Source organism: Leucopleurus acutus (assembly GCF_964270905.1).
Source record: "Leucopleurus acutus genome assembly, chromosome: 3".
Classification (NCBI taxonomy): Eukaryota; Metazoa; Chordata; class Mammalia; order Artiodactyla; family Delphinidae; genus Leucopleurus; species Leucopleurus acutus.
This window is the reverse complement of record NC_139145.1, coordinates 103,525,380-103,549,728: the sequence shown is the minus strand read 5'-3', so window position 1 is coordinate 103,549,728 and position 24,349 is coordinate 103,525,380. Positions and strand designations below refer to the sequence as shown.

Sequence of the window (24,349 nt, the reverse complement as noted above, 5' to 3'; positions counted from 1 at the left end):
TATTTCTGTGTATTTGGTAGGATTGTTTCATTTCCTGATCTCAGAGAAGTGGCCTTTTGTAGGAGATGTCCTATGTGTCCTAGAAACACATTCACCTCTGGTCACCAGAGACGTATGCATTAATGGTGCCCCCTGTTTGGGCTGTGTGGGTTCTTCTGTTATGGTGGGCTGCCTACTGTGGGTAGCCTGGTCAGTGTGGCTGGCCCTGTCCATTTCGTTTGCAGGCCCTGCCTTGTGAGGAGGCTTCCAGCCACTGGTGGGTGGGGCCGGGTCATGAAGAGACTGCAGAGCCCCATGGGGTCCTGGGGCTCGTGCCATCTGGCTGGTGGGCAAAGCCAGGTACCAGAGTCTCTGGCTTCAGAGCCCTGGGGGTCCCAGAGCTGGTGTCTGCCTGATGGTGGGTGGGGCCAGATATCAGGGCAGCTAGCTGAGGAGCCCGAGATATCCCAGAGCTGATGTTGGCCTGCTGGTGTGTGGGCCATGTCCTAGGTTCTCTGGCTGCAAGGCCAGGGGGTCTTGCAGCTACTTTTGTGTTGCTGGTAGGTTGGACTGTGGCCCAGGGGGTCTCAGGGCTAGTGTCAGCTCACTGGTCGGTGGAGCTGAATTCCAGGCTCTCTAGCTTCAGAGCCTGAAGGGTCCCAGAGTTTGTGTCAGCCCACTGGTGTGCAGGGCTGGTTCCTGGGCCCTCTGGTGGACAGAGCCAGGTCCTGGTTTGGCGGGGCTGGGTCCCTGTGCTAATAAGCTGGAGTGAGGTTTGCAAAATGATGCTTGCCAGAACCAGTGTTCACACGGTAGAACAAACTCCCAGAAGGAGCTGCCGCAAGTGTCTATGTCTCCAGGGTGAATTTCAGTTGCTCCTGCTTCTCTGGGAGGCTCTTCAAGATCAGCAGGTGTGTCTGACTCAGGATCCTTTCAAATTATTCCTTCTACCCTGTCTCCCAGGGCATGTGAGATTTTGTGTGCACCCTTTAGTAGTGAAGTCTCTATTTACTACGGCCCTCTGGGACTCTTAAAATTAAGCACTGCTGGCCTTCAGAACCAAACATTCTGAGGTCTTTCTTCCCAGTGCAGGACCCCCTGGGCTGAGGAGCCCTGTGTGGGGCTTAGACCCCTTGCTCCTTGGGGAGAACCTCTGCAACTGTAATTATTCTCTTCCATGTGTGTTGCCCACCTGAGAGTATGCAGCTCCGCCCCTCCTTCCCATCTCGATGTTGTTCCTTCTTCCTGTCTTTAGTTGTAGAAGATCTTTTCTGCTAGTGTTCTAGCCTTTCTCATCAATAGTAACTGTGTAGATTGTTGTAATTTTGGTGTGCCCATGGGAGGAGGTGAGCTCAGGGTCTTCCTACTCCATCATCTTGGCCACTCCTCCCAGACCCACAGAGTTAAGGAGACAAGATGAGAGTCTTGGGAAACCAAGGCAGCTACAGTTTGCAGGACAGAGTACTGGAGAAGAAAAAACTATAAAAAAGAACTCTGGAGATATGCAGAGGACTTGGGGAAAAGCATTTGAAAAAATAATGATTTAGGGCTTCCCTGGTGGTACAGTGGTTGAGAGTCTGCCTGCCGATGCAGGGGACACGGGTTCGTGCCCTGTTCCGGGAAGATCCCACATGCCGTGGAGCGGCTAGGCCCGTGAGCCACGGCCGCTGAGGCTGCGCATCCAGAGACTGTGCTCTGCAACGGTAGAGGCCACAACAGTGAGAGGCCCGTGTACCGCAAAAAAAAGAAAAAGAAAAAATAATGATTTACAAATTTTCAAATTTGTTGAAACTGTAAACCTACAGATTCAAGAAGTTGAAAGAACTGCAATGAATCACAAACAGAAGAAACATAAAGAAACTGTACCAAGGCACATCATGATCAAATTGCTTAAAACCAGTGATAAAGAGAAAATATTAAAAGCAACAAAAATTACAAAAAAGAAATAATTTCATACAGCAGATTTCTTGTCAGAAATCATGTAAGTGAGGAGATAGTAGAAACCATGCTTAAGTACTGAAGGAGAAAAAAACCTGTTAACCAAAGTATCTTTCAAAGTAAAGATGTTTTCACATATATTAAAGCTAAAATTATCACCAGATAATTTTCACAGATGTGACAACTAAAAATCAAATAACGAGATGATAGATTTTAACTTTAGCCCACAAAATCACATTAAATGCAAGTGGTCTTAAATATGCTGTTTAAATGGAGATTTTTCAAAATGAATAAAAAGTAGGGCACAGCTATATGTTGCCTGCAAGAAGCATCCTTCAAATGTAAAGCGACATATATTTAGGTTAAAAGTAAAAAGATGGAAAAAAATTGGATTGACTGTATTAACATCAAAGTAGATATCAGAGCAAAGAATAATATAAGAGAGAAAGAAGTTTATTCCATAATAATAAAAAGGTCAGTTTGTTGAGAGGATATAGTAATTCTAAATATTCACATACATAATAACAGAGCTTCCAAATATACCATGTAAAACTGATAGAATTACAAGGAAAAAATGACAAATTCACAATTACAGTTGGTAATTTAAAGACCTCTCTTTAATAACTGAAAGAAAAAGACCAGAAAATCAGTAAGAATATAGAATATCTTTAAAATGTTATCATCCAACTTGACCTAATTGAGATTTATAGAACACTTCACCCAGCAACAGTAAAATATACATTTTTATCAGGTGCACGTGGAATATAGGCTAGTAAATTTAAAATGATTAAAGTCATACAGAACATGTCCTGTGACTACAATGGAATTAAATTAGAAATCAACAACAGAAAGATTGATGGAACATCCTCAAATATTTGGAAACTAAATAGCTTACTTTAAAATAATTCATAGGTCAAAAAAGAAATCAGTATGAAAATTTCAGAGTATTTTGAACTGAATGAAAATGAAAACACAATATAAAAAAATTTGAAAGATTCTGTTAAAGCAGTATTAAGAGGAAATTTAAAGAACTAAATGCCTATATTAAGAAATATATGATTGCATAAAAAGAAAAACAATTTTTAAACTCAAAATAAATAATAAATGATAAAGAGGAGAACAGAAATTACTGAAATAGGAAGAAGGAAAACAATATAGAAAATCAGTGAAACCAAGATCCAGTTCTTTAAGAAGATCAATAAAAGTATCAACCTTTAGCCAGAATGATCGGGGAATAAAAGAAAGTAGATCCAAATTACCAATATGAGGAAAGAGAGAAATGACATCACTACAGGAAAGATCTTAAAAAGATAATAAGGAAATATCATACATGACTTTACATCAATAGATTTGCCAGTCGTGGTGAAATAGACAATTTTTTTTAAAGACGCAAATTACCAAAATTCATTCAAGAAGAAATAGATTGCCTGAATATCTCTATGTCTATTAAAGAAGTTGAATTTATATTTAAAAATCTTCCCACAAAGAAAATTATAGTCCAAAAGTGGTTTTACTGGTATATTTTCTCAAACATTTAAGGAAGAGAAAATACCAATTCTACACAAATTCTTTAAGAAAATTTAAAAGGAGGAAATGATTCCCAGCTTACTCTCTGAAGCCAATGTTATCCTGATACCAAAATGAAACAAAGATATTACAAGAAAAGAAAACTATCAACCAATGTTCCTTATGAACACTGATACAGACATTCTTAATACAATTTTAGCAAATCAAAAGGATAATACATCACAGTAAAGTGATAACTATCAGAGTAATGCAAGGTTGGTCTAATATTCAAGTCTCAATCAATGTAATTTATCATTAACAAACAAAAATAGAGTGATATTTTTCAATATCTCAATAGAGAAATAGCTTTGTCAAAATTCAATGTCTATTTCTGATAAAAACTCCCAACAAAGGAGGAATAGAAGGGGGAACTTTCTCAACCTGATAAGGGCATCTACAGAAAAAAAAACATAGCTAACCTCATACTTGTTTTAATTTATTGGGGCTTCCATTACAAAATCACAGACCAGATGGTTTAAATAGCAGAAATTTATTCTGTCACAGTTCTAGAGTCTGAAGTCTGAGATCAAGGTATTGGCAAGGTTGATTTCATTTTGACCCCTCTTTTCTTGCTTTTTAGATGTTCATCTTTCTCCTTTGTCTTCATATGATTTTTTTCCTCTGTATGTCTGGATTGCTGTATCCAAAATTTTCACTTCTTATAAGGACACCATTCATATTGGGTTAGGTCCCACCCTCAAGACCTCATTTTAACTTAATTATCTCTTTAATGACATCATATTTGAATATAATTACATTCTGAGGTACTGGACTTTGGTACTTGGACATATGCATTTTGGGAGGACACAGTTCAGCTCATAAAAATACTTATGGTGAAAAACCAAATGTTTAGCCTTAAGATGAGAAGCAAAACAAGGATGTTCATTTTCACCACCTTTGTGTGTATATATACACTGTATCTGTATTTGTATCTATCTACCTGTCTATCTATCTATTCGTCTGTCTATATCCAGTGAGTATAGTAAGGCAAGAAAAAGAACTTGAAGCCATTCTGATTTTAAAAAATAAGTAAAATTTCCTTTATTCAGAGATCCTTTATGTAGAAAATATAACGTTTTCTACAGAAGAACTATTCAAACTAGTTAAGTGTGTTCTGTAAGTTTGCAGAATATATATACAAAATCAATATGCAATCAATACTTACAATCAATACAATATATAAAATTAATATACAAAATTAATTCATATGTATAGTCAATATACTAGCAATGAACAATCAGAAATTAAAGCTTAATGAAATACCATTTATAATAATAGCAAAATATAAAATACTGAGGGATGAATATTTTTTAAAATATATGAAGGACGTGTGCATGGAAAATTACGGAACACTCCTGAGGGAAATTAGAAAAGACCTAAATAAATGGAAGGATAAAATGTTCATGAGCCTCAAGAGTCAATATTGTTAACATGTCAATTCTCCCCAGGTTGAGATTCAACACAGTCCCAATCAGAACCCCAGCAGGACTTTTTTGTAGCAATTGAATACCTGGTTCTAAAATTCATATGGAGGGGCTTCCCTGGTGGCACAGTGGTTGAGAGTCCGCCTGCCGATGCAGGGGACGCGGGTTCGTGCCCCAGTCCGGGAGGATCCCACATGCCGTGGAGCGGCTGGGCCCGTGAGCCATGGCCACTGAGCCTGCGCGTCCCGAGCCTGTGCTCCGCAGCGGGAGAGGCCACGGCAGTGAGAGGCCCGCGTACCGCAAAAAAATAAAATAAAATAAAAAAATAAAAAATAAAATTCGTATGGAATGCAAATGACTTGTAATAACCCAAACAACTGTGACAAAGAAGAAGAAGCTAGAGTCTAGTACTACCTGTTTTCAAGAATTACAGCTACAGTAATCAAGATGACGTAGTATTGTGTAAACGTAGACAAACTGATGAATGGAAAAGATTAGAGAGTTTAGAAATAGATCCCCATGTATATAGGAAAATATGCAAAGATAATTCAGTAGAGAAAGGGTAGTGTTTCAAAAAAATTACACTGAAAAAAGTGGTTATCCACCTGCAGAACAAAAAGCTTTGGACCATACTTTGCATTGTATTCAGAATAGCTCAAAATTAATCAAAGACCTAATTTTAAAACCAAAAACTGTAAAACTTCTAGGAAACATATGAGAAAACCTTTGTGAATTTGAATTCGGCAAATTTTCCTTAGATATGATACCAAAAGTGTAATCTATAAAAGGTCAAAAATGTATGACACAATTCGTAATTGGGTTTCATCCATGTTAAAAAGTTGTTTTTCAAAAGACAGTGTTTAGAGAATGAGAACACAAGTCACAGACTTGGAGAAAATATTTTCAAACAAGTATCTGATGAAAGACTTTTATCATAAATATAGAAAGTACTCATAAAACTCAATCACAGAAAAACAAACCAACTTTAAAAGTGGACAAAAGAGTTAAGTGGGAATTTCTTCAAAGAAGAGATATGGATTGCAAATAAACACATGAAAAAATGATCAACATCATTGCTGATTAGGAAAATGCAAATTAAAACCACACTGAGGAACTTCTGTGTACCTATTAGAAAGGCTAAAAATTTAAAAGCTAACCATTACAAGTTTTAGTGAGAATGTGGAATAACTGGATACATACATTTCTCATGGGAATGTAAAATATTACAGCCACTTTGGGAAAATAATTGATCAGTTTCTTAAAATATTAAATACACACTTACCATATGATCCAGCCATTCCTCTCCTAGGTATTTCCTCAAGATAAATGAAAGCATATGTCCATACAAAGACTTGTACGTTCATAGCAGCTTTCTTTGTAAAAGCCCAAAACTGGAAACAACCCAAATACACATCAGCAGGTGAAAGGATATGTAATTAGAACACTATTCAACAATAAAAAGAGAATGAACCATTGATACATTATTTTGGATGAATTTCAAAATAATTATGCTAAATGAAATAAACTAGAGAAAAAAGTACCTATGATTCCATTTGCATGCAATTCTAGTAAATGAAACTAATGTGTAGTGACAGAAAACAGGTTGTCTAGGGAAGTGAGGAGTGGTGGTGGTGTGTGTGGGGGGGGGGGTGCTGCAAAGGTCATGATGAAGCTTTGGGGATGAGGTATACATTAATTATCTTCCTTGTGAGGATGGTTTCACGGAAGTATCTATGTGTCAAAATCATACACTTCAAATATGTGCCATTATGTATTGTCTGTCAATCATACTTCAATAAAACTTTTTAAAATAGCACTTACTATGCTCAAAATCATGATAGGGTCTGTACGGGATACTGAATACTTGCTATGTTTTCCTTCTTAAAAAAATGTAGTTCAAAATAATAATACTAGAGAATACGATTGAATTGTTGCCTTTAAGGAGTTGACAGTTTTCCAAGAGATTAAGGCTGATTTTTGTATAAGAATTGGGAGAACTGGGTAGGAAAATCAATCCTTATGTTAATAAAATCCTGTTTTAAAAATTCAGAGGAAGGAAGAGTTATTTATGGTTGAAAGCAATAGCCGTATATTCATGACAGAGTTGACATTTCAACCACACCTTGAAAAATGGACTTTCAACAGAGAAAGATAAGAAACAATTCTAGCAACACAGAAGACAAAGAACAAAGGCAAAGCGTTGAGAGATGATGGAACGTGTTTTAGGGAATGGCAGTCAATGCAGTTAGAGTAGCAGGTTTGGAGTATGCAGGGTCCTGTGGAAGGTAAGCTTAGGAAGAGAAGGTGGGGCAGATGGGACTTGTAGACAAAGCCACTGCAATTCTGTTTCTTTGAATATTTCTTTGACTTCCACAAGCAGAACTACTCAGTCTTGACTTTGCATTCCCCTGATATTTTACCCCATATTCTATTACAACACCTGTTACATTTTATTGCATCATGTGTGTCTGGCTTCACCCATATGCACTCTCCTATTAGAAAGGACAACATTTGGCCCATTATAAATACTCGACAACACGTGCTGTTAACACTCTAAAAAACAGGAAAGTCTAGGAGTCTGTCATGATCAGAGTAGGCAGGTGGAATTTGAACTGCTCCTGTAAAAACTGAGTAGGTTTCGGGTAAGATGGAGAGTAGAGAGAAGAGCATTTCATAGAGAGAGGAGTGAGAATGTCCATAGTAAAGTGTGGAGGAGGGGTGGGGAGTGTATATTAAGAAGTACTGAGAATTGAGGTTTATAGGAAAACCAGTTTTTATTATTTGTTATTATTTAGCCCAAGTAAGAAAAGACATGTGCTATATTTTTTTTTATGTTTTTATATCTTTATTACAGTTTTGTCCAGCAGTAAATAGTATATAATGTTGCCTCTTGTGTATAAAATTTTTTAATAGATCTTTATTGGAGCATAACTGCTTCACAATACTGTGTTAACTTCTGTTGTACACCAAAGTGAATCAGCCATATGCATACATATGTCCCCATATCCCCTCCCTCTTGAGGCTCCCTCCCATCCTCCCTATCCCACCCCTCTAGGTCATCACAAAGCACGGAGCTGATCTCCCTGTGCTATGCCGCTGCTTCCCACTAGCTAACTATTTTATGTTCGGTAGTGTACATGTGTTGATGCTACTCTCACTTCGCCCCAGCTTCCCCCTCCCATCCCGTGTCCTCAGGTCCATTCTCTATGTCTACATCTTTATTCCTGCCCTGCAACTAGATTCATCAGTACCGTTTTTTTTTTATTCCATATGTATGCGTTAGCATACAGTATTTGTTTTTCTCTTTCTGACTTACTTCACTCTGTATGACAGACTCTAGGTCCATCCACCTCACTACAAATAACTCAGTTTTGTTTCTTTTTATGGCTGAGTAATATTGCATTGTATATATGTGCCATGACTTCTTTATCCATTCATCTGCCAATGGACATTTAGGTTGGTTCCATGTTCTGGCTATTGTAAATAGTGCTGCAGTGAATATTGTGCTACATGTCTCTTTTTGAATTATGGTTTTCTCAAGATATATGCCCAGTAATGAGATTGATGGGTCATACAGTAGTTCTATTTTCAGTTTTTTAAGGAACCTACATACTGTTTTCCATTGTGGCTGTATCAATTTACATTCCCACCAACAGTGCAGGAGGGCTCCCTTTTCACCACACGCTTTCCAGTATTTATTGTTTCTAGCTTTTTTGATAATGGCCATTCTGACCAGCGTGAGGTGATACCTCATTGTAGTTTTGATTTGCATTTCCTAATAATTAGTGATGTTGAGCATCTTTTCATGTGCCTCTTGGCCATCTGTATGTCTTCCTTGGTGAAATGTCTATTTAGGTCTTCTGCCCATTTTTTAATTGGATTGTTTGTCTTTTTGATATTGAGCTCCATGAGCTGTTTGTATATTTTGGATATTAATCCTTTGTCTGTTGTTTCATTTGCAAATATTTTCTCCCATTCTGAGGGTTGTCTTTTCGTCTTGTTTATGGTTTCCTTTGCTTAAAAGCAAAAGCTTTTAAGTTTAACTAGGTCCCATTTGTTTATTCTTGTTTTTATTTTCATTACTCTAGGAGGTGTATCAAAAAAGATCTTGCTGTGGTTTATGTCAAAGAATGTCTTTCCTTTGTTTTCCTCTGAGAGTTTTATAGTGTCCGGTCTTACATTTAGGTCTTGAATCCATTTTGAGTTTATTTTTGTGTATGGTGTTTGGTAGTGTTCTAATTTCATTCTTTTACATGTAGCTGTCCAGTTTTCCCACCACCACTTATTGAACAGGCTGTCTTTTCTCCATTGTATGTCCTTGCCTCCTTTGTCGTAAATTAGGTGACCATAGGTGCGTGGGTTTATCTCTGGGCATTCTGCCCTGTACCATTGATCTATATTTCTGTTTTTGTGCCAGACCATACTGTTTTGATTACTGTAGCTTCGTGGTATAGTTTGATACCAGGGAGCCTGATTCCTCCAACTCCATTTTTCTTTCTCAAGATTTTGTTGGCTATTTGGGGTCTTTTGTGTTTCAATACGAATTGTAAAATTTTTTGTTCTAATTCTGTGGAGAATACCATTGGTAGTTTGATAGGGATTTCATTGAATCTGTAGATTGCTTTGGGTAGTATCGTCATTTTTACAATATTAATTCTTCCCATCCAAGAACATGGTATATTTCTCCATCTGTTTATGTCATCTTTGATTTCTTTCATCAGTGTTTTATAGTTTTCTTAGTACAAGTCTTTCACCTCCTTAGGCAGGTTTATTCCTAGGTATTTTATTCTTTTTGTTGCAATGGTAAATGGGATTGTTTCCTTAATTTCTCTTTCTGAGCTTTTGTTGTTGGTGTATGGGAATGCCAGAGATTTCTGTGCGTTAATTTTGTATCCTGCAACCTTACCAAATTCATTGATTAGTTCTTGTAGTTTTCTGGTGTCATCTTTAGGATTTTTTATGTATAGTATCATGTCATCAGCAAACAGTGACAGTTTTACTTCTTCTTTTCCAATTTGTATCCCTTTTATTTCTTTTTCTTTTCTGATTGCCGTGGCTAGGACTTCCAAAACTGTTGAATAGGAGTGGTGAGATTGGACATCCTTGTCTTGTTCCTGATCTTAGTGGAAGTGCTTTCAGTTTTTCACCATTGAGTATGATGCTTGCTCTGGGTTTGTCATATATGGTCTTTATTATGTTGAGGTAGGTTCCCTCTCTGTTCATTTTCTGGAGAGTTTTTATCATAAATGGTGTTGAATTTTGTCAAAAGCTTTTCCTGCATCTGTTGAGATGATCATATTTTTTTTTCCTTAATTTGTTAATGTGGTGTATCACATTGATTGATTTGTGTATATTGAAGAAATCTTGCATCCCTGGGATAAATCACACTTGATCATGGTGTGTGATCCTTTTAATGTGTTGTTGGATTCTGTTTGCTAGTGTTTTTTTCAGGAGTTTTGCATCTATGTTCATCAGTGATATTGGTCTATAATTTTCTTTTTTTGTGACATCATTTTCTGGTTTTGGTATCAGGGTGATGGTGGCTTCCTAGAATGAATTTGGGAGTGTTTCTCCCTCTGCAATTGTTTGGAAGAGTTTGAGAAGGATCGGTGTTAGCTGTTCTCTAAATGTTTGATAGAATTCGCCTGTGAAGCCATCTGGTTCTGGACCTTTGTTTGTCGGAAGATTTTTAAATAAGATTTCAATTTCACTACTTGTGATAGGTCTGTTAATATTTTCTAAGTCTTCCTGGTTCAGTCTTGGAAAATTGTACCTTTCCAAGAATTTGTCCATTTCTTCATGGTTGTCCATTTTATTGGCATATAGTTGTTTCTAATAGTCTCTTATAATCCTTTGTATTTCTGTGGTGTCAGTTGTGATTTCTCCATTTTAATTTCTAATTTTATTGATTTGAACCTTCTCCCTATTTTTCTTGATGAGTCTGGCTAAAGCTTTATCAATTTTGTTTATGTTCTCAAAGAACCAGCTTTTAGTTTTATTGATCTTTGCTATTGTTGTCTTTGTTTCTATTTCATTTATTTCTGCTCTGATCTTTCTGATTTCTTTCCTTCTCCTGACTTTGGGTTTTCTTTGTTCTTCTTTCTCTACTTGTTTTAAGTGTAGGGTTGCATTGTTTATTTGAGATTTTTCTTGTTTCTTGTTGTGAGATTGAATTGCTATAAACTTCCCTCAGAACTGCTTTTGCTGCATCTTATAGGTTTTGGGTCATCCTGTTTTCGTTGTCATTTGTTTCTATATTGTTTTTATTCTTTGATTTCTTTAGTGATCTTTTGGTTATTTAGTAGTGCACTGTTTAGCCTCCATGTATTTGTGTTTTTTACAGTTATTTTCCTGCAGTTAATTTCCAATCTCATAGTGTTGTGGTCAAAAAAGGTATTTGATACAATATCAGTTTTCTTAAATTTTCCAAGGCTTGATTTGTGACCCAAGATGTGATCTGTCCTGAAAAATGTTCCATGTGCACTTGAGAAGAAAGTGTATTCTGCCACTTTCGGGTAGAATGTCCTGTAAATATCAATTAAGTCTATCTGGTCTATTGTGTCATTTAAAGCTTGTGTTTCCTTATTTATTTTCATTTTGGATGATCTGTCCATTGATGAAAGTGGGGTGTTAAAGTCCCTTACTATTACTGTGTTACTGTCGATTTCTCCTTTCGTGGTGGTTAGCATTTGCCTTATGTATTGAGGTGCTCCTATGTTGGGTGCATAAACATTTATAATTGTTATATCTTCTTGGATTGATCCCTTGATCATTATGTACTGTCTTTCCTTGTCTCTTGTAACATTCTTTATTTTAAAGTCTATTTTTATCTAATATGAGTATTGCTACTCCAGCTTTTTTGATTTCCATTTGCATGGAAAATATCGTTTTCCATTCCCTCACTTTCAGTCTGTATATGTCCCTAGGTCTGAAGTGGGTCTCTTGTAGACAGCATATATATGGGTGTTGTTTTTGTATCCATTCAGCCAGTCTGTGTCTTTTGGTTGGGGCATTTAATCTATTTACATTCAAGGTTATTGTCAATATGTATGTTCCTATTACCATTTTCTTAATTTTGGGGGGTTTGTTTTTGTGGGTCTTTTTCTTCTCTTTTGTTTCCCGCCTAGAGAGTTTTCTTTAGCATTTGTTGTAAAGCTCATTTGGTGGTGCGGAATTCTCTTAGCTTTTGCTTGTCTGAAAAGCTTTCGATTTCTCCATCGAATCTGAATGAGATCCTTGCTGGGTAGAGTAATCTTGGATGTAGGTTTTTCTCTTTCATCACTTGAAGTATATCCTGCCTCTCGCTTCTGGCCTGCAGAGTTTCTGCTGAAAAATCAGCTGATAACCTTATGGGGATTCCTTGGTATATTATTTTTTGTTTTTCCCTTGCTGCTTTTAATATTTTTTCTTTGAATTTAATTTTTGTTGGTTTGATTAATATGTGTCTTGGTGTGTTTTTCCTAGGGTTTATCCCGAATGGGACTCTCTGTGCTTCTTGGACTTGGGTGACTATTTCCTTTCCCCTGTTAGGGATGTTTTCCACTATAATCTCTTCAAATATTTTCTCAGACCCCTTCTTTTTCTCTTCTTCTTCTGGGACCCCTGTAATTTGAATGTTGGTGCATTTAGTGTTGTCCCAGAGGTCTCTGAGATTGTCTTCAATTCTTTTCGTTCTTTTTTCTTTATTCTGCTCCTTAGCAGTTACTTCCAGTATTTTGTCTTCCAGCTCACTTATTCGTTCTTTTGCCTGAGTTATTCTGCTATTGATTCCTTCTCATGTATTTTTCATTTCAGTTATTGTGTTGTTCATCTCTGTTTGTTTGTTCTTTAGTTCTTCTAGATCATTGTTAAACATTTCTTGTATTTTCTCAATTCATGCCTCCATCTATTTCTGAGATTCTGGATCATCTTTACTGCCATTACTCTGAATTCTTTTTCAGGTAGACTGCCTATTTCGTCTTCAGTTATTTGTTCTTGTAGGTTTTTAACTTGCTCCTTCTCCTTCATCTGTTACATAATTTTTTGTCGTGTCTTTTTTTTTTTTTATGAGTGTGATTGTGTTCCTGTCTTACTGGTTGTTTGGCCTGAGGCTTCCAACACTGGAGTTTGTAACCTGTTGGGTAGAGCTGGGTTTTCATGCTGAGATGAGGACCTCCATGAGACCTCCCTCCAATGAATATTCCGTGGGGTCTGAGGTTCTCTGTTAGTCTAGTGGTTCAGACTTGGAGCTACCACCCCGCCCGACCCCTGGCTCATGAACCAAGATCCTGTAAGCCACGTGGGGTGGAAAAAAAAAAAAGAACAATAACAAAGTTAAAAAAATATATTAGACTAGGAAACTAACAGGTATGTTAGAAAGAATATAAAAGTAAAACTATAGATGAATCAACAACCGGAAGGTATAACAGTATCACAATAGTAAAAAAAGAGGAGGAGGGAAAAGAAAAAAAATGGGGGGGCGGGCCTTGGCTGTGGAGGGTGGGGCCTAAGCAAGGGTGAGGTTTGGGCCTGGGCAGGGCCTATGCTTCAGACCCACAGGGCTGGAAGAGGCCCTGGGGGCTGTGAGGGGTGGGGCTTAGGCTCAATGGAACAGAAGGGGCCCAGGCTTGCCCGTCACTCCTGGTCTCAGAGGGCGGGAGACTTCACCTGGGAGCCCAGCAGGCTTCCTGGGCTCAACTGGGTGGGGCAAATGCCCTCCTCTCTGTTCCTGACCCTCCAGTCCAGAGGGCCTCTTCCACCTGCCTCTCCTGTTTTCCCCTTGGCCTCCTTCCTATGCCCCCAGGACCAATGCGGCTGTGCGCAGTGGGGTGTCTTGGAGGGCAGGGGACTGGCCTGGGAGCTCAACAGGCTCCCTGGGCCCAAGTGGATGGGGGAAATGCCTTCTGCTCCTCTCCTGCTCCTCTGGGTGGGCCCCTCCCGCCTGCCTCTCCTGATCTCTCTGGTCTCCCTCTTATGTCCCCAAGACCCACATGGCCTGCACAGGACTTTGGAGGGGGTGTACCAGCCTGGGAATTCAGCAGGCTCCCTGGGCCTGAGTGGGCGGGGCGATTGCCCTCCACTCCTCTCCCTCTTCTGGATGGCTCCACATGCCTGCCTCTCCTGATCTCCCCGGCCTCAGGGATGCTGATCCTGTCTGGCTTCCACTTCTTCTCCCCACCTCAGTCCCCCCACATCCTATTAGTTCACTTGGGGGTTCCTCCCGTCTCCTTGGGTGTCAGGGTACCCCACCAGCGGCCGGCTCGCACCCTAGTTGTGGAGAGACGCTAACTCTGCCCCATATACATATATATATATATATTTTTTTTTTTTTTTTTTTTTTTTTTTTTTCTGTGCGTGGGCTTCTCACTGTTTTGGCTTCTCCCATTGCGGAGCACAGGCTCCAGACGCGCAGGTTCAGCGGCCATGGCTCACAGGCCTAGCCACTCCACAGCATGTGAGATCTTCCCGGACCGGGGCATGAACCCATGTCCCCTGCATTGGCAGGCGGACTCTCAACCACTGCGCCACCAGGGAAGCCCTGCCCCGTATATATTTTAAATGAAAAAAAAATTAGGTATTTCCTCCTTGGTTATTATAGTAGAGCTCTAATCAACCAGAAAAAGAAAGAATTTTACAAGTTGTTAACAAAATATATCAGATACTCTCTTCTGGAAATATATATATATATATATTTTTTTTGGTTAAGACATACATATATTATATCAATATAGAATTAAGAGGAGTAGTATATTTGCCACGGGCATTATGTTCTATTGCCATTGTGAACCTGTGGTGGCCCATGGGTTAAAAAAGATTGAGAAACAATGAACCAGAATTTCGGCACTTTGAGACAGGGCTCACGCTGGATGTAGCTTGGTGGGCAGCAGTGTGATGTTCTAGAAAGAACGCTGGCCTCTCAGATCAGAACACCAGGATTTGAATCCCACTTTAAAATTTGTTCAGTGACCCTTGAACAAGTTAGTTCCCCTATCAGACCTTCTTTCATCTTTAATTAAATTGGGATAAAACAATAATGACTTCACATCATTAATATGTGGCGCGTCTGCACGCACACACATAGACAACAAAAAAAACCAAGAAAACATGTAGCACCATGCTGGTACATGGTACACAATTTTCCACCATAACATTCTTCATCTTGCATAGGTGGCATAATGCTCTGTAGATAGTAGGTAGGCCAACACTTGCTTACTGAATGAATCAACACATGAATGACTGAGAACCATTGAAAAATTCCTTGCTTTCTGTTATGGTGTTCAACTTAGTGTATCCAGAGAACTGACTGAAAATAACCTTTTTCCTGATCATCTCTAGGTGTTTGAGTAAAAAAACAATGGTAAAACTTCCTCTCTTCCTTGGTTATGTACCTTAAGAATATGGGAACTAAATATGCTAGGAGATCTTATTTTATTTTACTTTAACCATTTAATTTATATTTTAATTCAATTTAATTTTAGATAGGCCCCATGACACATAATCTCTGGTTCTCCAAGTATTCTTAGCTCATCCCTGTTGTAGTAATGTGTATTGAGAGCTCAGCCTTGTCTTGCTTACCAGCCTTCTCCCATACAGAGAGAAGCATTTCTCATATTTCAGAGAACATTCTGGAAGAATGTTCATAGTTTACAAAAGTAGGTATGTAACTGGTCTTATGATTTAGAAAAAGATTAAAACGTAATAAAATATGAAGAAGCCATATCTTAAAAATGGAATTTTGGATGTTAAAACTGTATTCTGGAAATAAATATAGTTTTAAGCAATAACTTGTACTAATTTGCTTCAAAGAAAAAATATTGAAAAGAATAAGAGTTATTTAAATTAGCATACCATTTATAAATAGTTTCATAGTTAAAACTAAACACATTCAATTACAGTTTGGATTACACTATTGTTTTACCTAGCAAACCATTCAGGTTGATTCGTACAAAACTAGGAAATAAATTCAACACAATCCATATTATAGAATCTGAATTAGACAGGCTCAAATTTATTATAAGTACACTTATAAAGACTTTATGAAAAAGTACCACTTTGTGCAAATAAAAAGCATAAAATGTTAAAATTATTCTTTTTGTTTTTTGGATTTTTTATTTGGCTGAATCTCACAGTTCTGTGTTTCTAAGGTCTTTTAAGGCATAGTTTTCAGTTGTTTAGTGTTCATTGTTAGTGTTTTGGTGAAGGTGTTCAATGAATTTTTGTGAAATTTAGGAAGTTTAAATGTATGACCTATAATATATTACAATTCAGAAGTTTGAATCTAAAATCTAGGGAAATCTAGGCGTGTTTTTAAAATAAGCTCTAATAATTCAAAAGCTATTTGTGATACATTCTGGAAAGGCAAATTTGTTGGCTTTATTTTTTCCAGGGAGCTAATTTGTACCAGATTGTTAGGATATAACCAGATGTACATTTCTAGTGTCTGCTTTTTTTTTTTTAATTGTGTGTTACAAATACTCCAAAACTAGAGTTAAAATAAACAAAAAGTTGAGTCAGGAATACTTCTCATTTAAAAAATAATCCTGGAATTTTGGAGTAGAAAGAGACTTTAGAGTTTATTTTTTCCAACTTCCTCCTCCTACTAATGAGGGAATTAGTCCCAGAAGGGTAAACTGACTTGTTTAGAGTCCATAGCTTGAAAAAGAAAAAAAAAAAGGGAAAAGGTTTCCTTTTCTTCTATACTTGGTACAGGAAGTACTCAATAAATAATTACCAAGAGGGAAGTCAGCATGGCATGAGATATGTATTATTGTGAATTTATTAATTAGCATTTTGGTTCTTCTGTAATTGACTAAGGAGACTGGTTAAGGTAAGTTTTTCCCCGTGAAATAGAGATGCTGGGAGCATGCAAGTTCTTATCCCAGATCCTGACATTCGCCACAATGATGCCATCCTGGGAACACTCCTGGGCAGAAATTTTCAAGACGATTTAACATACACACCTTTGAAATAAAAGGTTTGGGGACGGGTATATTTCATTTGAAAATAAAAACAATATTCTGATTTGATTTTGAGCACAGTATTCATTTTTTAAAATCCAAGAAACATTAATGACATTTGCATTTCCTTTTTAGAAGTTGAGAGATTTTGAGGCATAAGTCAGCTAGTTTTCTCCTTACAGCACCCCTCTGTTGTTTTGGAATCAATCATTCTTTCTTTCAACAATTATTCATTGAACATTTCAGGCATATTCCAGGCATAGTGGTAGTTTATTAAAATATTAAGTTAAAAAGACTTGGTCTCTGTCTGAAAGAGGAAGGGAATTTATTCCTTGAGAGGTTACAGTCCACTATTATTGCTCCAAATTTTCCCTTGCCATCTATACTTTCCATTATAAAATTTGACATAGTAGTCATATAGTAGAGAAAATGATAGATAGAAATCACAGGAGTGTTTCACTGCATTTATTTATCCATTTATTCAACAAGTATTTATTGAGTACCTCCAATAGAGACTTTGAGAGTACCTGCTGTGTTCCAGACACTGGGCTGTGTGAGTGTGGGGTATACCAGTGAGTAAAACATTAAGTGATCCTGCCTTCATAGGGATTACATTCTAGTGGGTGACACTAACAATGACCAAGAAACATAAGAAATAAACAAATGACAGAGCATGTTAGAAAATGACAAGCACTGTTTAAAAAAAAAAACAGAAAGGTAGAGTAGGGAGATCATATATGTGGGAAGGAGAGAAGAAAAGAGGGTGTAATTTTAAATAGTGTGGTCAAGAAAGGTCCCATTGTGAAGGTTACTTTTGAAGAAAGACTTGAGGGTAGTCAAAATAAAAATTCAAGAATTAGGGTAACCATAGGGTTTGAAATTTTACATTTATTTTAAGTCTATTTTGTTATATGTGTACTTCCTGACCAGAGGATGCAGATGATGGTAGCCTCAGAGCTTTTTTCTTCTCTTTCTTTTCTCTTCTATTAGCTTTGACTTACACAAGGAATGGTATTTCCACTCTATTTTCTCTTTTGTACTTAACTAAAATAAATGTATTTCATATGATTTTTGTCCATCTGTAAGAACAGAGTTTACTTTGAGAATTTCCTCTTGACAGTCCGATGCAGTGTGTAGCATAATTTCATATAATTCATTGTTTCTTATAAACATAAAAATCCATGTATTGCCATTTTTAGAGTGACTTAGTCATCTCATTTTGGGCAACAAATCAAATTCTTTTCCCTTTGAGTCATTGAATCGTCGATTCAGATAAGAAAATGTTTTATTTTCTTAATATTCTTGATTGACTTTAACATGATTTTAAAATAAAAGTATTTGTTTCTTACAGATTGTATTTCTGGCATCTGCATATGCAAGTCCCCAACTCACGGAGGAGAGCTGTTCAGCCGTGGCTGCTGTCATACATTACCTGTATCTTTGCCAGTTTAGCTGGATGCTCATCCAGGTTGGTACCTCCTTTCCTCCCTCTGCCCCCTTCAGCTTTCCAATGTGTCTGGATGGAGTGGCCTTTATATCTGATATTCTTTATACTGAAATGGAAGTAATTCCATATATCTGTCACTGCATTTCCCAGGAGATCAATGCAAGAAAAACCTTATAAGCTGTACAACATTAGAAAGTGTAGTGAATTTGAGGAAATGAAAAGAAATCTAGTAGAGTTGGAAATAAGAGAATGGTAGGAGATGAGGCTTGTGATGCAGGCCCTATAAGGCACAGTAAGAAATTTTAACTTTTTTTCTATGAGAAGTCATAGAATTATTTTTAAGCAAGAGAGTGATATGATGAGATTTGGATTTTAGAAGGAACTCCCTGTTTGTAGTGAATTGAGTTCAGCAAAGAGTTGACATGGGAGCCAATTAAGTAGCTTTAGCTGTATTCAGGGGAAAGAACGTGGTGGTGTGAACCAAAGAGGGAGCAGAAGAGACAAAGGGAAGTGAACAGCTTCTAAGAATTGTTTTTTTAAACTAGAACTATAGGATGTAGAGATTGGTTATAAAGAACGCAGAAGGTGGAACCAAGGATGTTACCCAAGTTTCTGGCATGAATGAATGGGTAGATAGTGGTGCCTTGAACTAAAATAATGATCCCTGGAGACTGGGAGAAGATGATGGGTTATTTTTAAGGACATGCTGAGTGTGAAGTTCTTGTGAGATCTCCAATGGAGACTCAGGGAGAAGTGGAATATGCAGAGCTAAATCCCAGAACAGAGGTCCATGCTAGAGAAATACATTAGACAGTTACTGACTTAGAGTTGGAAAATGGAGCCATTGCTTTGGAAGAGATCACTTTGGGAGAGGGTACAGAGTGAAACCCAAAGAGATCTAGCATACTCTCCTGAGGAACTAGTAAGGACTGGGGAGAGATTTGAACTCTCCTTTTCTGACTAAAGTCCCAAATTCTCTCTATTGTCTAATGCTGATTTGCTTGATAAAGAGGGTGATGTGAGAGTTGGATCCACTTAAGCACTATTAATTTCACTAATTCAATAGCTCAACTAATATGCTGCCTTCGAAAGTGATTTCTGCATGGTGGTATTGTTCCATCTTTCATGTGATAGAAATAGTTTCATATGTGTTTCTGAGTACACAGGTGAAGTATACTATGTAAACAGACGCATTCAGGCTCTTGCATATTCTTTTCTCTTGTTGAATAAGAAGGATGTGGGATGTCTACCATCTGGCAATATTGGAGGAAGGTGAGGTGATACTATTAGTAGAGAATACCATACAGATTCAAGGAAGGGATCTTTTCCCAAGTATCATATTATAGTTGTCTCTTAAGGAGAAGAAAACTGAACTATTTATTTAATAGAACTACTTGGAACAATTGGAGGCCTGCATCTGGGTTTGAATTCTGGCTCTGTTATTATCTTTGTAACCTTAATCAAGTTATTGACTCTCTCCAAGGTTTGTTTCTAAATCTGCATATGGAGATGATAATTCCTACCTCATAGAATTATTGTTTTATAGCTCTTTGAGCAGCTCTAATTATGGAAAATTTATGGTGTTCTCCAGTCCCCCACCAAACAATTAAAAAATAAATCTAAACCATACAACATAAAATAAATACTTGCTGAAGTCACAATAGCATTTGCAAGATTCTCTGACTCCCTTTAGTAGTTTATCTAAGTTGAACTTTTTATGTGTGCCCTGTGTATGTTGTCATTTATCTTCCTGAACTGAGGTCCATAGCGGTTTGCTGAAGGCCTTTGTCCATGTCCCTGACCTATTCAGTTCTTGATGAATGATCTGGATGAAAACACAGGGAGCTGTCTCATCAGGTATGCAATGATACAGAGCTGAAACAAGCTAAAACAGCAAGCTGCCTGTGTTAAGAGTACAGGTAGAACAAATATAGAAAACCTGTACTGCGACAGCTTGAAAATGAGAGTTCAAGAGATAATCTGATGGGGGTTAATGTAAACAACTTGAAATTTTAATTTAACCCAAACTCAGTAGCAATCAAATATGTGACCAGATTGCTTAAACCATAGCAACTACAGTAACTACAAAAACAACACAGACCTGGGTTACATTAATAACATATGGAGGCAGCTGGGGGAGCCATGTTTAAATTATAATCTACAATAGTCAGACAACCCTGGCACCCTGTAACCACTTTCAGCAGGAATATTAACCAGCCAATGAGAAGTTGGAAGACAGTCCTATAAGAAACTTGGAGGCAGCTGGAGACAACTAACCTGGAAAGAACTTAGTGAGATGTGATGGCTGTCTACAGATACTGGGAGGGCTGCTACAGGAAAGAAAGAATGGACTATATAGCTTCATTTGGAAGAACCAGAACAAATGGGTCAAAAATTAGGGAAGGAAATTTTGAATCACGTGAAGAACTTTTATAGACAGTAAGAATTTCAAAGTTGAAACAGCTATGTCTTAAAGTAGAGAACGTCCAATCACTGAAATATGTTCAAAATGGGGGAAATGACCAACTTTCAAATATGTTGTAGACAGATTTCCTGCTTTAGGGGATGGCATATAAAATTTCATCCAACTTAATAGAGATTGCTGTATTCTGTATGTCTTCTTCCAGTTTTGAGTAAATATGATTGTGGCTGATGCACATTTAGTAAACTAATTAGATTTCTGTATGGCTGATGGTTTAGGAAAACTATTTAAAGTACCAGTGAAGTTTAATGTGTTTCAGATGGTACACCACACACTTTCATGGTTTGTGGTGTGACCACAAGGGAAAAATTCAATAACTTCTGATTCTAGGTAGGTTACTTCTAATGAGTTACTTTGTGGTCGGAGGTTGTCGCCTTTACTAACCTGTGTTTTCCTGTTTATAAAATACTGTCTGCTAAAATCTTTTTTTTTTTAATGAGAATTCGTTTTTAAAACATTATTTAAAAGATAAGACTACTGTTAATCCAATCTTGTTAGTCAAACAGTTGAAAAAATTGAAAGAATATTAACATTTCAATAATTCTACTTTGTATTTCTAGCAATGTAGAGAGAAATTGATACATGTATGTGTGCATAGCTTATGATGAAAAGTTAATCACTAACTTTTAATCATTGAGCTAAGCATGCAAGAATTATTTATTTTGATCTGTATTATATCTTCAATCTTAGAATAAATACATTTAAATGAATTTATCTTGAAAAGTTATTTTACTTTTACATCATACTTTTAATACATTGTAATAAAAAGGGATTCTATTTTAGAGTAGGTAAAGAGCAATTTTGTTGGTAAACATGTTACATAACTTCTCTGAGCCTAGATTTTCTTATTGAATGATTAGATTTGTAATAACAATACCTCTCTTTGAGGATTGTAAAAAGACAAAATGAATGAATACATGGAAGGGGCTTGGAATGATTCCTGGTACAGACTGCACACTCCATACGAATTTACCCATATTATCGGCTAAGCAAATATGTAGACTAATAATTCTTAGATTTTGAAACATGTTGAAATACTCTGTTTTTCCAGTATAATTTACACTTTTTTTTTTTTTTTTTTTTGGCAAAAGAGAATTAGCTTGATATAGGAGAACGAGAGGGCTGACAGTGTGAGGCAGACATGAGCTGAAAAGCCTTAGCAAGCTGATAACCTCTAACCTCTTTACTGAAGTGCACGCGTGGCTCATAGCAGGCTCCAGACCAGAGCTGGTGGCCTTTACTGTTTCTTTAGACGTCCCCTTTCCTGAGTGTTTCTTTAGGCTTCCCCTTTCTTTGACAGGGAAGTCACACTGTGCATGATGGGAATAGAGTAACAAATTATTTTGCATATTTTTTTAGAAGTATACAACTCACAAACTCCTTTTTGCCCATGGAAATTGAGTTAGCCTTCTGTTTGCTCTTCATGGAAGATCACTCTGAAATTACTGAAACAGCAGTGTTATGTCTACTCTAAGAAAAATTGACAGTGAGAATTTAAGCTCTCATGGTGCTTTTGCTCTATTTTCCTAGTTATTGTTCTAACTTTTGTTTCTTTTTTCTGTTTTGATTGCCTTTCATTTTAGAAATAGCATATACTAATTGCACAAAACGTAATCAAACACTATAGAGAAATATTAAATGAAAAGTACATCCATTTCTCCCTCTTTCATATGCTCTCCACTCTCTGCTCTACCCTCAACCCTACTCCCAAAGTTAAACACTGTTAATGGTTTCCTATGTATGCCTCCAGATACATTCCACAAATATATAAATATTTATAAATATATAAAGAAGCACATGTGTGTGTTTGTGTGTATATAGTGTATATATGTTTACACATAGTGTATATATATACTATATATATATATAAATATATATATATGTTTACCCCATACTGATATACTTTTTTTTCTCTTCTATAATATGGTTATTCCATAATTTTTTTTCTGATTCCTATTAATGAAATGCTGATTATTTCCAGTTATTTTTGCTATTATATACAATGTTTCTTGGAACATCCTTACACTCTGAATATTTGTTTACTTATAGAATATCCATAGAATAAATCCCTAGAACTAATGTCTTTGCTCTTAACATCTACGTGAAACATGCTGCCAGATGGATTGCCAGACCATGTGTGAATTCATGCAGGAAATAAATCACAAGTAAATTATTTGAGATATTAGTATATAATATAGGTAAATAGAAACTTAATTTTGCCTGTATATTCATTTGGCCCAGTTTTATGATCGTTTCCTGTCACCAAGTTAAATTATATAATAATCTGCTTCAGTTATGATCAGTATCCAAGCCTGGATTGTCCTTGCAGTCTGTTCATTTCATGCCGAGGGACACAGCTTACTCAAAACTATAATGTTTTATTTTGAAACTAAAGCTTACTTGAAGAACATATTTCTTAAATGGTAGAATAAAGTTAGAAATCATTTCACAGTTGTACTTGAGCATTCATAACGACAACAGACTGGTAATTATCAAGATAAAAATGATATATCCAGGAAATACTGAATTCTCCAATCCTCACAAAGCCTTGTAAAAATTGTTAAAAGGGAGGATAACTGGAACAAGGACACATGGTAACATTTCTTAGACTCTCCTCTGAAATGAATGACTAAGAACATATGGTAATGACAGAATTAATAGCATCCGTGATCTCTGACTGAACTTGATGCTATATATCAGTGCGTGGTTTCTGGTGACACAATTAATAACCAAATATTAAACAACAGGCTAGATTCCAATCTTACTCCACATATCATGAAAATGTATGGGATTCAAGCAGCCTATTTTAACTTAAAAAAAGAAAAGGCATTTCTCCTTTATATTTTATAAATATAATATGTATTATATTAGCATATATTATATGAGCAAACTAATGAATCTGTGTTTATGGAGCATAGGAAAGCATTTATGACTTATTACCGTCAAACAGTTAATGCAGTATAGCTTCAATTTTCCTGTGCAGACGCTTGGAAGATAGTAGCGGTAATCACTGAAAATGTTACTCTAAAAATAAATAGACATGTCCGTATACAAATGTAAGTAAATATGCTTATAGACACACCATCTTTTATTTTATTCCTATCTATATTTGAACTAAATTGTATCTGGGTAATTCATTTGGTTGGTTTGCATCTTAATCAGAATCAGTTTAAATTCTAACAGCCTCAATTCCCTCTGAGAAACACGCTTCTCCTGTCCTCAGTTTCCTCCTGTATTAATAATAATAAAACTTAGGAGAGCAGTTGTCTTTATTAAATGAGATATAGCTTAATGTGGGGTCTACATTTATTAACCAATTAGTAAATACTGATTCCATTCTTCTTCTCTTAAACTGTTGTATTTAACATTTGTAAGTTTCCACCAGTTTAACATTGACCCCCTTCATTAGGAGTTCAATCAAATCAATTCTACAATTCTTTCTGAGAAGGTAGTATATAAATGAATAAACTCAATAACTAAACCAAATTATGAAATTGTTATTAAATTCAATGAAAACTGTTAAATATTGAAATTGTGTACATCTTCGTTTATTTGATACTTCTCAATAAAGATTGTA

General features: G+C 36.6%; 1 protein-coding gene across 1 annotated transcript in view; it reads left to right on the top strand.

Annotated features, from left to right (window-relative positions):
- The window catches only part of ADGRV1 (adhesion G protein-coupled receptor V1), a 577,115-nt gene that overhangs the window by 386,671 nt on the left and 166,095 nt on the right, over positions 1 to 24,349 (top strand). The window contains exon 84 of the mRNA XM_082836315.1: positions 18,195 to 18,311. Within this exon, the coding sequence (XP_082692441.1) occupies positions 18,195 to 18,311 (117 nt within the window). The remainder of the gene's footprint in view (positions 1 to 18,194; positions 18,312 to 24,349) is intronic.